This window comes from Nanorana parkeri, unplaced genomic scaffold (genome assembly GCF_000935625.1).
Source record: "Nanorana parkeri isolate BGI_ZX_2015 unplaced genomic scaffold, ASM93562v1 scaffold566, whole genome shotgun sequence".
NCBI classification, from domain to species: Eukaryota; Metazoa; Chordata; class Amphibia; order Anura; family Dicroglossidae; genus Nanorana; species Nanorana parkeri.
Genome location: NW_017306834.1, coordinates 414,822 through 426,914, shown reverse-complemented (window position 1 = coordinate 426,914; position 12,093 = coordinate 414,822). Strand labels below are relative to the sequence as shown.

The following is a 12,093-nucleotide window of genomic DNA, read 5'->3' as shown; positions in this document are numbered from 1 at the left end:
CATTTGGGCTGTATTTTACAATGTACGCATAATTAGTGATAACATTTATATGCATACAGAGCATGGACCCTATGCGCCGCCGCTGCTTATGGCTGACATGTAACAAAAGAGGGCGGAATTTATGAAAGCGTGAGCAGACAGAATCTGGAACAATTGCCCATGACAGCCAATCAGCTTCTCTCTTCAGTTTGTTCAGTTAAGATTTGAAAATGACAGAGAGATGCTGATTGGTTGCCATGTGCAACTGCTCCAGATTCTGTCTGCTCCAGTTTTGATAAATTCCCCTGTTTAAATCAGCAGGCGCCACTGCTGCTCATTATAAATAGTTCTATCCTGCTGCACTTCCGAGCCTGATGAAGGGGACCCCCTGAAGCCCCGAAAGCGCTTGCAATTGAATGGCAATTTTTCATTAAAATTGACTTTTGCTGATCACTCTCTAATTGGTGTGCTGGTGACATCTTTTGATATCCACTGCTGCTCATTACACACTGTTTATAAGTCAGCCCCTCTGGTGATCCTGCCAGTAAAACACTTCGGGTCCTAGAGTGACAATGCTCACTCCTCCATGGTATCAATGAGGGAGGCCATGGTTGTCACCCAGACTGGTGGGTGGGGAGATTGGTAGGTTTCACAAGAGGGAGATAAAGAGAACTAAAGCAGCCACCATATCAAGGGATCAATAAGCAGCAATATAATAATTTGTTTACATAGTATGTAAGGTTGAATAAAGATCAAGGGTCCATCCAGTTCAACCTATGCGAGTGTGAGTGTGCATGTGTGTGTTTATCTGGCTCTAATACTTCCCATATCCCTGTAGATTCTGCAAAAGAAGAAACTCATCCAGAAGTTTCTTGAGTTGATCAATGTTATCCGCAGATACCACCGCCTGCGTTAGGAAATTCCAATCTTTCACCACTCTCACAGTGAAATACCCACCAACGAATTCTAAGATTGAACCACCTCTCTTCTAACCTCTTGTTGTGTCCCCGGGTTCTTAATACAGTTTTGAGATGATACAGTTTGTTCCGAATATTGGGGTCCCCATTGATGATTTTAAAGACTGCAGTAGGGTCCCCTCTTAATCGCCTCTTTTCTAAGGTGAATAAGTTTAGATTTTGAATGCGATCCTCATAACGCAGGCCTTCAATCCCTTTAATTAATTTTTGTTCGTGAGTTTAAATAATGTTTTAAAGTAGGGATGCACCGATACCGGTATTTTGGTACCGAGTACGAGTACCGATAATTTTTTCCGGTACTTGCCGATACCAATTACCGAGTAACGGAAGTCCCATTCAGGAAGCCAGGTGGCGTGTAATGACTCGCCACCTGGCTTCCTGATTAGCCGGGAAGCCGGGCAGCGTGTAAAGAGTCGCCACCCGGCTTCCCGATTAACAAAAAAAGTACCCTCTTACCTTAGTATGTGCAGCCTGTCATCCCCCGGGGCCTCTCCAACGAGAACGCGGCCTTCGTCCGGTACCCAGCCGGAGCCGTCTAGCCGGCCAATCAGGAAGCCGGGCGCCGTGTAATGACGCAACGCCCTGCTTTCCGATTGGCCGGGAGGCCGGCTCCATGCTCTCTTTTCATGAGATGACGAGGGAGCATGAAGCCAGCTTCCCGGCCAATCAGAAAGCAGGGCTACGCGTCATTACACGGCGCCCGGCTTCCTGATTGGACGGCTCGGGCTGGGTACCGGACGAAGGCCGCATTCTCGCTGGAGAGGCCCCGGGGGATGACAGGCTACACATACTAAAGGTAAGGTAACCTTACCTCACGAGGCCAGCGTCCGGTCAATCGCGAAACCGCGCAGCGTGTAATGACGCGCTGCCCGGCTTCCTGATACCGGAAGTACTCGTGCTAGGCATCGGAGCATTTGGGAAAGTTCGAGTACTTGCCCAAATACTCGGAATCGGCACCGATATTGATACTAGTATCGGTATCGGTGCATCCCTATTTTAAAGTATTACGCTTTCTTAACAAGCAGCAAAACTCATCCTGGAAATTGACAGCAAAGAAAGCAACTTTCATTCAGCTTAGCCATCAACTCAGAGAAATCAGGCCCCATAACAATGTGCAGATAAACCAGAGAAGGGCACACAAGAGCTTTTGTGGCAAATAAAAGTAATACTGGGTATCAGGAGGTCTGCTCTTAGATGGAACTTGTAAAATTTGGAGAACAGGTTCACTATAACTTTTCCATTCCTGACACAAGTGGCTGGATACATATATATCTATACCTCCATTATCCCTATGTAGTAGGAGAAAGGTGTTATCCGGAGACCTTTCACCATGATGTCAGACAGATGGTAAGGATAGAGAATCATGTGCTCCCGGCTGTATTTCAGGAGTTCTTCATAATATTTCCGCTCATCTTTCTTCACATGTTTCACTGTAAACACAGAAAACAACAACAATATTATGTATCCATACATTATAGAACACTGTTACATGTTAAATAATAGTGAGGAACTGTTTCCTATGACATTGCTCTTCCATGTTCACATCTTTTGCTTTGTTCTTCCTGGTGATCCTGCCAGTAACACACTTCCTGTCTCAGGGTAAAACACTTACTCACTGTACCGTATTAATGAAGGAGCACAGTTGTGCATTATGGCTACAGAACTCCTCCCCACCTTATAGTGAACCTTTATCCGCTTTGACTAAAAATCACATCAGCATGCAGATATGAAATCCTTTTACATTCATTAGCTAAACAAACATTTTTCTTTTATCTAATTTTACAATTCTTTTACAAATACTGTTTTTCCACTTCCTGGTCCACTTTGGCACAAATGTAATTGTGCCCAAGCGTTGCATCCTGGGAAGGTTACATCAGCAGAGCATTGCTGGGAAATCTCATCTGTAATCTCATCAGATCTCAGGGAAAGGCATTATGCTCCCCTGAGGTGATGTGCATGGTCACATGTCCTAGTCACATGTTCCAGAGTTCCAGGAAGTAAAGGGAGATATAGTAATCTGCCCTTAGTAAAAATGGCCACTGTCAGAAGGCTGGAGGAAGAAAAGATAAAATAAGATATGCAAAGAATACAAAGCCGGCAATTATCTAGAAGTATGTGTCTGTAGATTGTCATCACTAAACATTTCTAAAGGTGCCTTTGTTGTTATTTTGAAGATAAAGGTTCACTTTAAGAAGCTTGTCTATCTAATAAAAAAGCCTCCAACTGATGATTAACAAAAAAAAAATATCTGCAAGTTTCCCAATAAAAATAGCAACAGTGTTGTGCAACCTCTGACTCATAGCTTGCTGAGTGTTGTAGTTCCTCAGCCTTGTCCGTGGCTATAGGTTGTCTATCATCTAGCAATGTAAAACAATGCAAGATCAGCCCGCCCCCCACCACCACACACACTCTATAACCCGCCGCACGGTCTCTCCCCATGTGAATCATACTCAGGAATTTAGCACTAAAACGCCATTGCTTGCTTTTTATAGGCCTACCACAGAGTTGGCAAAACCACAGCTTAATTGTCTAGCAACAAGAATCCCTACAGCTCCTCAAACAGTTCAGAACATAATCCTCTAGCAGTGGTACATTAAATGGGTTTTCAGTAGGCTGCTCTAGTCAGGATAGAGGGGGCTGATCAGAAAGAAAGGGATTACTAGGCACCACCGTGGAGACAAGCTGGAAGACAACACATTATATGTTGGTGACACCAGGGCTGAAGAGGACGGCTGTTGCAGCAGTTTTTTATATAATTCAACATTTAACATTCTGCTAATAATATTATAGCCAAAAAGATGAAATCTGAAAGCCTATGTCCAGCCAAAACTTTAGTTTATAGATGGAATAGGGATGGTTAGAACCCTTGTCAAGTTTTCTTTTAGCGGTCCGTGACATGGTTCAGGAGATATTGCTTTATTTCTTGTACTTCTGTCAAGGTTGTCACCAGATCAGGAAGCAAGGGGATCTCTCTCTCCAACGAGGACACAATGGCAATAAACACTCACTTTAGGGTGGCGCAAAGGCTGGAACCACAGGTGTTTTCAGGTTCCTGATACTGTAGGAGCTACCCCCATCTACTTCCTGCCATGGTGACAATGTTATTACCAGAACAGGAAGCAGAGGAAATTGCAGGTTGCCTCATCCCACTAGAGATCTCCCCCGCTTCCTGCCATGGTAGTAATGTTATTACCAGAACAGGAAGCAGAGGAAATTGCAGGTTGCCTCATCCCACTAGAGATCTACCCCGCGTCCTGCCACTGTGACAATGTTATTACCAGAACAGGAAGCAGAGGAAATTGTAGGTTGCTGCATCCCGCTCGATATATCCCCGGCTTCCTGCCATGGTGACAATGGAACAGAACAGGAAGCAGAGGAAATTGCAGGTTGTCTCATCCCACTAGGGATCTCCCCCGCTTCCTGCCGTGGTGACAATGTTATTACCAGAACAGGAAGTGAAGGAAAATCTCACCAATGGCTCAGAATGAAAAAGCCTGACACGGCTTCTAACTATTCCCTAATTTACCCTCGTCCCCGCTGTGGTTTTCGGGGTCCCCCGCTCTTCTGGGGGATCCAGGACCACGGAAATAATTTCAGGATGGAGAGCGGGCAGCAGACAGGAGAACGTCCATTCTCTGATCTACTCTGTGTCTTCAGCACTTCCTGTCTCAGCTGTCACAAGCCAGGCTGCACAGGAGATTCAACACAATGCTGTGCTCGATCTTCTGTATTGGAGGGCAGGCTCTATAAAGTCTGTCACCTCGTTAGCCCCCGTGCAAAAGCAATAAAGTTAAATTAAAAAAAATAAACAAAACATGTGAAAAAAAGAAGTTTAAAAAAAAAAAAATGCATGAGGCCCTCAGATTTTCCAGACAATCCTAATGCTGCTGAACGTTCACCGGACTTTTGTAGGTCAAGGTGAAGAAAAGCAACGTCGTCCTATAAAGTCCTATTAGGTGTGCTAGGCCAGTTATTAAGTCATTATCTTTATTGACTGCTCGGAGTACAAGGTCTGAATGTGTATTCAGAGGTGGAGGATGGTTATCCCAATGTTGGTGTAGATCACTTGAGGAGTACAACATAGGTATAGCTTCCTAGCTTCCTCTGCAGAAGGACTGCAGCAACTATTACCCTAAGAAAAGTGAACGATCAGCAGCTGGTGTTCCTATAAGCCCTGGTTCGCACCAAAGCAGCACCGTTTTTACGCGCGTTAGCAGCATGCGGTTATTTGCGCGTTGTGCACATTTGACATTAAGACGCAGGTTTTGATTGGCAGCTCACAAACCATTGTTGGCAATGGAAGTATGCGCGTATAAACGCACAAAAACGCTCACGAAAATGTGCAACATGCTTTTGTTGCACATTTTTGGCCATTTCCAATGAAGTCTATGGGGAGGGAAAGCGCTTTGAAATGCACAAAGAAGCTCCTGTATCTTTTCAGGCGTCTGGCGTTTCCCCGCTAGGCATTTTTCTGCTCAGGTGTGAACCAGGGCCATTGAAAATCATGGGATTTCTTGTGGTGGGCAGCTAAAAGCTGTGCTCAAAAACGCCGAGCTGTGAACCAGGGCTAAAAGAAGGACGTTGGCAGAAAGCTTCTAAATGGGATCTGTGCCCCGGCATTGCACTCAGCTAAAAGAAGGCTCCCTTGGTCTATCATTTTTGTTGCCTGATCATGTCACTTGTTTACCCGCCATCACCTTACACAGTAGTCAAGGTTGGGGGGAAAAAAAAAAAAAGACACTGGTCTATCCAGTCGAATCTATGTGCAGGTCTGTTTGTTGTTTTTGGAGTATACATATCCTTGTGCATCATGTTCAATGAGGAAGACATTGTAAGGCTCAATTTGCTCCTGCAATTTCTCGCCTTAGAGAACGAAACACAGGGCAGAGAGGCAAAGAAATCCAGTATGCCAGGGCAAATGATATGTGGGGAGAGAGGATCCTTTCAGAATTTCAACCAGGGAGGGGTAATTCAATGTAAAACTCCCAGCACTCAGCTCCATGAGCCAGCACAGCTCTCATAGTTTAAAGTAGGTCTGCGAAACAGAGAGGTCCCTTTAGTTACGATTGAGGTTTTTTTTGCTGAAACGCATTAGCGGTCCTAATGATGTTACCGTCGGCTGTTTGTGCGTTTTAACAATTAATGGAATCAAAGAACTTTTGTTAGACTCTATCAGGTTTGCTTCCTTGAAGGCGCAGGTCTTTATATCTGATGACTGTTGTTATCTTAGATGCCCACTGCAATTCTCTCATTATTATTCAAATTAGAATTATCAGTTAAGAATACATAAAAGGTCCAATCCCTTTACCGTGAGAAACGAACAGAGAAGGGAATATACACTGCCTGGCCAAAAAAAAGTCACATGCTCCAATATTTAGTTGGACCTCCTTTAGCTTTGATTGCAGCACGCATTCGCCGTGTCATTGTTGCGATAATCTTATGCAATGTCACAACATGTATTTCCGTCCAGAGTTGTATTCATTTTTCACTGAGATCTTGTAGTGATGATGGGAGAGTCGGACCACTGCGTAAAGTCTTTCTCCAGAACATCCCAAAGATTCTCAATGGGGTTAAGTTATGGACTCTGTGGTGGGCAATCCATGTGTGACAATGATGTCTCATGCTCCCTGAACCTCTCTTTCACAATCTGAGCCCGATGAATCCTGGCATTGTCATCTTGGAATATGACCAATGTGCCATCAGTGGAGGAAAATCCATTGATGGAAGAACCCTGTCATTCAGTATATTCAGGTAGACAGCTGACCTCAATTTATGGGCACATAAGATTGCTGAACCTAGACCTAACCAATTGAAGCAACCCCAGATCATAACACTGCCCGAAATCCAGGTGGCGACTTTTTTTTTCTTTTTTGGCCAGGCATTGTATAAAAAAAAGGAATTGTTCGATAAGAATTCCACAGTGGTGGCAATGGAGACCGTGGACACGGAAGCAGTCTGCCTGTCTGGAAATACTTTGGATATTGTATGATCCCATTGTGGCGTGTTCAGAGCTGTAAAGTAAACACAGCCTGCCCTTGAACATGTTGATTCAGGTTTGAAGAAAACTTGTACTGGAGACAAAGCCAAGCTAAATTCTAGAAAGCAATCACTAAAGAAAGCCAGATTCTACCTTTTACGATACAATAAGCTTCCTAAAACTTGCCTGGAGCCAGCATAAATATTCCAATTTCTCGGACATGAGAAGAGTAGGCACACCCTACTACCTCAGACCCCCTCATGAGCAGCCATCCACACCTGAGTGGGGCACAGGGACAGGCACAAGAAAATACCAACTTTCAGAAAGTCCAAATTCTCATACTTTCTACGCGGGTTTAAACAGCAGCATGAGGAGGCAGATTATACCCTGAAATGTAATACCTGGTACCTTCTAGTGCAGTGGTTCTCAACCTTTCTAGGGCCGGGACCCCTTGGTAACATTTGCCAAGTTGTGGTGACCTCCAACTGTAAAATTTAGGGATGCACCAATACTGTGCACCAATCTGTGTGGGCTCTCAGGTGGCTAGTGGGACTCTCTGGTGGCGTCCAGTGCGGGCTCTGTAGTGCCTAGTTGTGGGCTCTATGGTGATCGAGCATTCACCTCCCCTCACTCCTGCCTGCTCCCCTCTCTCTGATCCTCTCCGGCCGCTGCAGCGCCACCTAGGAGAACTGACACTGCCACCCCAGGAGGAGGCTGAGGAGCCTCTTACCTAGAGCAGCACAGGGCACGTGGGGACCCCCTCAACTGTGGGTTGCGACCCACTTTTGGGTCCCGACCCACAGGTTGAGAACCACTGTTCTAGTGCTACCATGTCCACCTTTAAAAGAGAACTATGACCAAACATTTTTTCTCTTTAGGTGACCCAAAACTCAGCATATAGCGGGTTAATGTCCGCTATATGCTGCCAGCGCAGAGCCACGATGCAGCCGGGAAACACCCAATATTGTTGGGATCCACATCAGGCTCTGCCTCTCCAGAGCCAGTGCCAATTGTGCCCGCCCCCTCTCCTGTCTGTCCCTCCAGTCAACAATGGAGGAACGGAGTCCATCACAGGAGCCAGCTTGGAGTGGTGACTACTTTACAACACACACAGGGAACACGGGGAACAAAAGTAGCCACCCTCCAGAAGGAAGGACAGTGTCAGCAACAATTCAGAGATGATTTGAGGATCTACAGCCGAGTGATACACAAATAAGATACATTTTTATTAGGGCTGCGGAAATTAACGATTAAGCCCTCGATTAATCGTTAATTTTTTTGATCGGTACTCACCTCACCTCTTCCGGGAGTTCCGTCGCAAATCCGGTGACGTCACGGACATCGACGTCACCGGACTCCTCCCCCCTTCCCCAAGTGGCTCTGTCGGCTAACGAAGGGAAGAGGGGGAGGAGTCTGGTCACGTCGATGTCCGTGACAGCTAACGAAGGGAAGGGGGAGGAGTCCGGTGACTCCTCCCTCTCTTCCCTTCGTTAGCCAATGGAGCCTATACACATACAAGATTGTTTGCAGCTTGACATGTACACATGGGGTGGGTCGGGTCACCACTTGGGGAAGGGGAGGAGTCCCCCCCTTCCCCAAGTGGTGACCCAGCCCAGCGAACATGAAAATTTTAATCATTACCAGCCCTAATTTTTATTAATAGTTAGGATACTTGAATGCACTTTTAAGATTTAACTACTGAGTTTAGTGTCACTTTAAATGAAGATATTGTTGTGCCCTATACAGCAGCAGGTTCAATTATGAAAACCATTTCAGTTATTTGAAGCATTCTATTCTGGCCAATAAATTATAAAACGGCCTCGTTAATCCTGAATTCATGACTGGATCCTGATCCGGCTGTGTACTTCTGTACAAACTGTGCTGTGTCCTCAGCGCACTCCTTACCTAAATTACTGCGGTATCTCAGCTGGTTACGAATGCTGTACAGGATAACATGCTTCTCGTAGTCTTTCTGAGAGTTTCCAAGGCTCTGGGGAAAGAAAACAATTAGAAGAGCAATTACTTGTCTCATGTATAAGGAAAAGGTACAGAAGAGCATTAAAGGATCTCCAGTATACAGCAGTCATAAGAGGATTTAACCCCTTCGTGACTTAAATGGAAAAAAGGGCCTCAGTCATGAAGGGGTTAAAGCAGAACTGAAGCTGAAGAGTAGAAAATTGTGAATGCTAGATCTCTTCTGCAAGAAAACAAACTCGCCTGCCTGTTCAAAATGTACAGTGAGCAGCACATGCACAGCTTAGTGTACATTGTCAGCATGCGCCCATGCCGGACTGAATGAACTCTCATGTACATGAGTACATTCTCAGCTTGCTTCAATGCCGGACTGAATGAATTCCCATGATGAACATGCATGGGAGTTATGTCACCCCATGCACATGCGTGGGAGTTATGTCACTCCATGCACATGCGTGGGAGTTATGTCACTCCATGCGTGGGAGTTATGTCACCCCCTGCACATGCGTGGGAGTTATGTCACTCCATGCGTGGGAGTTATGTCACCCCATGCACATGCGTGGGAGTTATGTCACCCCATGCTGGCCAATCAAGATGACAGAAGACCTGGCATCCGAAAGTAGCCGTGTAGAAGACCCCAGCAACAGCGAGGAAGCTCGCAGACCCCACATTGATGGAGCAGAGGGGAGTATTTGCGGGCTTCAGTTCCGCTCTAATCTGACAGCTCTCACAGACCTCATAAGTGAAATGAACAGAGAAGGCAGAAGAACTAATCAACAGCATATAAGACATTACTCATTCTTGAATATTATTATATATAAGAGATATATAAAGAGGCAACATACATCATTTCACACAGAACCACAATAGTCTCTGTCATCAATGAGAAGTACAATCTGCCCCAGTCATACAGCCATACACACCTAGGGGGCTGATTTAGAACTCTCCTGTCCAGCTATATGCCGTTCTCACAGCACTACTGCCAGGAGGAGCATAGGCAATTCCTATCCCCACAGGCGCCATCTAGTGGTAGTAGTGCAAAGCATTATAAATCAGTCTGCTAAAGTTAAAAGAGAACTAAACACAAACCTTTTTTTGGCTTTAGTCCTCTTTTTGGTCAAAAGGAGCACATTTACTAATGTACCCAGTTGACCCAAATTAGAATCTAGAAGGCTACTATCCGCTGACAGCGCAAATCTGCGCTGCAGCTGGGAAAGATCCCAATAATATTGTCAGGTTCCTGATTGACAGCCGGCCGGACAATGGATAAAAACTCTCAAAAATAGCAACTGACACATCCCATGTGTCAAACAAATCTGCCCTTTTGACGCGTTTCGTCACATGACTTTAAAAAAGTCTTCTTTTTAAAATAGTCATGTGACGAAACGCGTCAAAATTTTTGCTTATTGAACACTGTCACCTTTCCACTGATAATTGAGAATTCACCTTGGGGCTGTTATTTATTATCAACCTACAACTGATATTTTTTCACCGTTGATTGATGATTATTTGTGATGATTGATATTAAGTATCATCTTACCACTGATTATATTTATTGTTTGTTACAATCACACCTTTGGAGAAATTGCCTCTCACAGGCTACACTGTTTGATATTTTTTCACGGTTAACTTGTTGTTAGCACACTTTAGTTTATTCAGTTTAGTTTTGTATCTGAACTTTTTATCTATTGATTTCACTTCGCTTTTTTCCACCCATTATTCCACCTTTATTAGATTATGCTTACCCATTTTCTACGTTAGACCATCACTATATATATACACACACCTTTGTTTGTATTTCACCTTTAGCGCTGTGTCAATTTTCTATATTTGCTTTAAAGGGACCTTTCCCTTTCTTTCACAGCAGCTCTTGGGTTGATTGTTTATAGTTGGTTTCAAAAGCGCAGAATTCTTTTTATACAAGTGATGGAGAATGGGACAGGCTCAGGTGGAAAAGAAGACATGGACAGGTGATGGGAGCACGGGTGATGGAGGTGAGGACAGGATCAGGTGTCAGTGGTGACATGGACAGGTGATGGGGGCACAGGTGGAAAAGATTACATGGACAGGTGATGGGAGCACCGGTGATGGAGGTGAAGACCAGCTCAAATGGAAGAGGAGACATGAAGAGGTGACATGGACACATGATGGGAGCACCGGTGATGGAGGTGAGGACAGGATCAGGTGTCAGAAGTGACAGGGACAAGTGATGGGGGCACAGGTGATGGAGGTGAGGACAGGATCAGGTGGAAGAGGTGACCTGGACAGGTGATAAGAGGTAAGCAGGTAGAAGAGGTGATCTGGACAGGTGATAGGAGGTGAGCAGGTGGAAGAGGTGACCTGGACAGGTGATAGGAGGTAAGCATGTGATGGAGGTGAGGACAGGATCAGATGGAAGAGGTGACAGGAGGTGAGGACAGGATCAGGTGGAAGAGGTGACATGGACAGGTCATGAAGTAGGGGATAGGCACAGGTGAAGAAGGACTTTAATGAGGGGACAGGACAGTAATGAAGGTAGGGATATGAACATGTGATAGTGGGGTACAGGTGATGGGGCGACATGTTGGAGGTGGGGACACGCGAAGGAGGGGCCAGGCTCAGGTGATGTAGACGGTGATGCAGGTGGAAACAGACTCAGGTGAGGGAGGAGGTGTCATAGCCAGGTGACAGAGGGACACAAGCTGGGGGTGGGGCCAGGCAAATGATGGAGGTGACAGTAGCCCAACTCCTCACCTGTTTGACGTTGGCCGGCAGCTTGGCCCAGGGGTAGTTGTGTCGTATGTGGAACTCCACGTCAATATTCATGGTGCACGGTGTGACACCTTTGGCAGCCACCGGCCGACCTGCACATACCGTGTCACCGCCTCATGTCCCCGGACCCCGATGTCCCCCTCCCGTCTCTCTCTAACTTGCCCTCGGTGGTAAACTACTTCCTGATTGGCCAGCAGCCTTGATGATGTCGCCTACGTCATTTCCCGTCAGGCGAATCTCCGGTGGACGCAGTCTGTTCACTAGAGGCCAAATCTCCCCCAGTCACTTTGTCTCTTGGCGGCCATATTTCCGTGCACTGCAGTGGTGTCATAGAGCTCAGACTGCTCATATGGTATCCAGCTGATTCATGTTAGGCCACACAGATGACAAAATCTTCATAGGAATCCCAAAACACTATGGGGGCTGTCATAATTC

General features: G+C 45.7%; 1 protein-coding gene across 1 annotated transcript in view; it reads right to left on the bottom strand.

Annotated features, from left to right (window-relative positions):
* The window catches only part of FAM91A1 (family with sequence similarity 91 member A1), a 37,138-nt gene extending 25,245 nt beyond the window's left edge, over positions 1-11,893 (bottom strand). Inside the window, exons 1-3 of the mRNA XM_018562213.1 lie at positions 11,641-11,893; positions 8,839-8,923; positions 2,235-2,386 (exon numbers count right to left, since the gene is read on the bottom strand). Coding sequence (XP_018417715.1) covers positions 2,235-2,386; positions 8,839-8,923; positions 11,641-11,712 — 309 coding nt within the window. The 5' untranslated portion in view covers positions 11,713-11,893. The remainder of the gene's footprint in view (positions 1-2,234; positions 2,387-8,838; positions 8,924-11,640) is intronic.
* Positions 11,894-12,093: the final 200 nt, after the last annotated feature.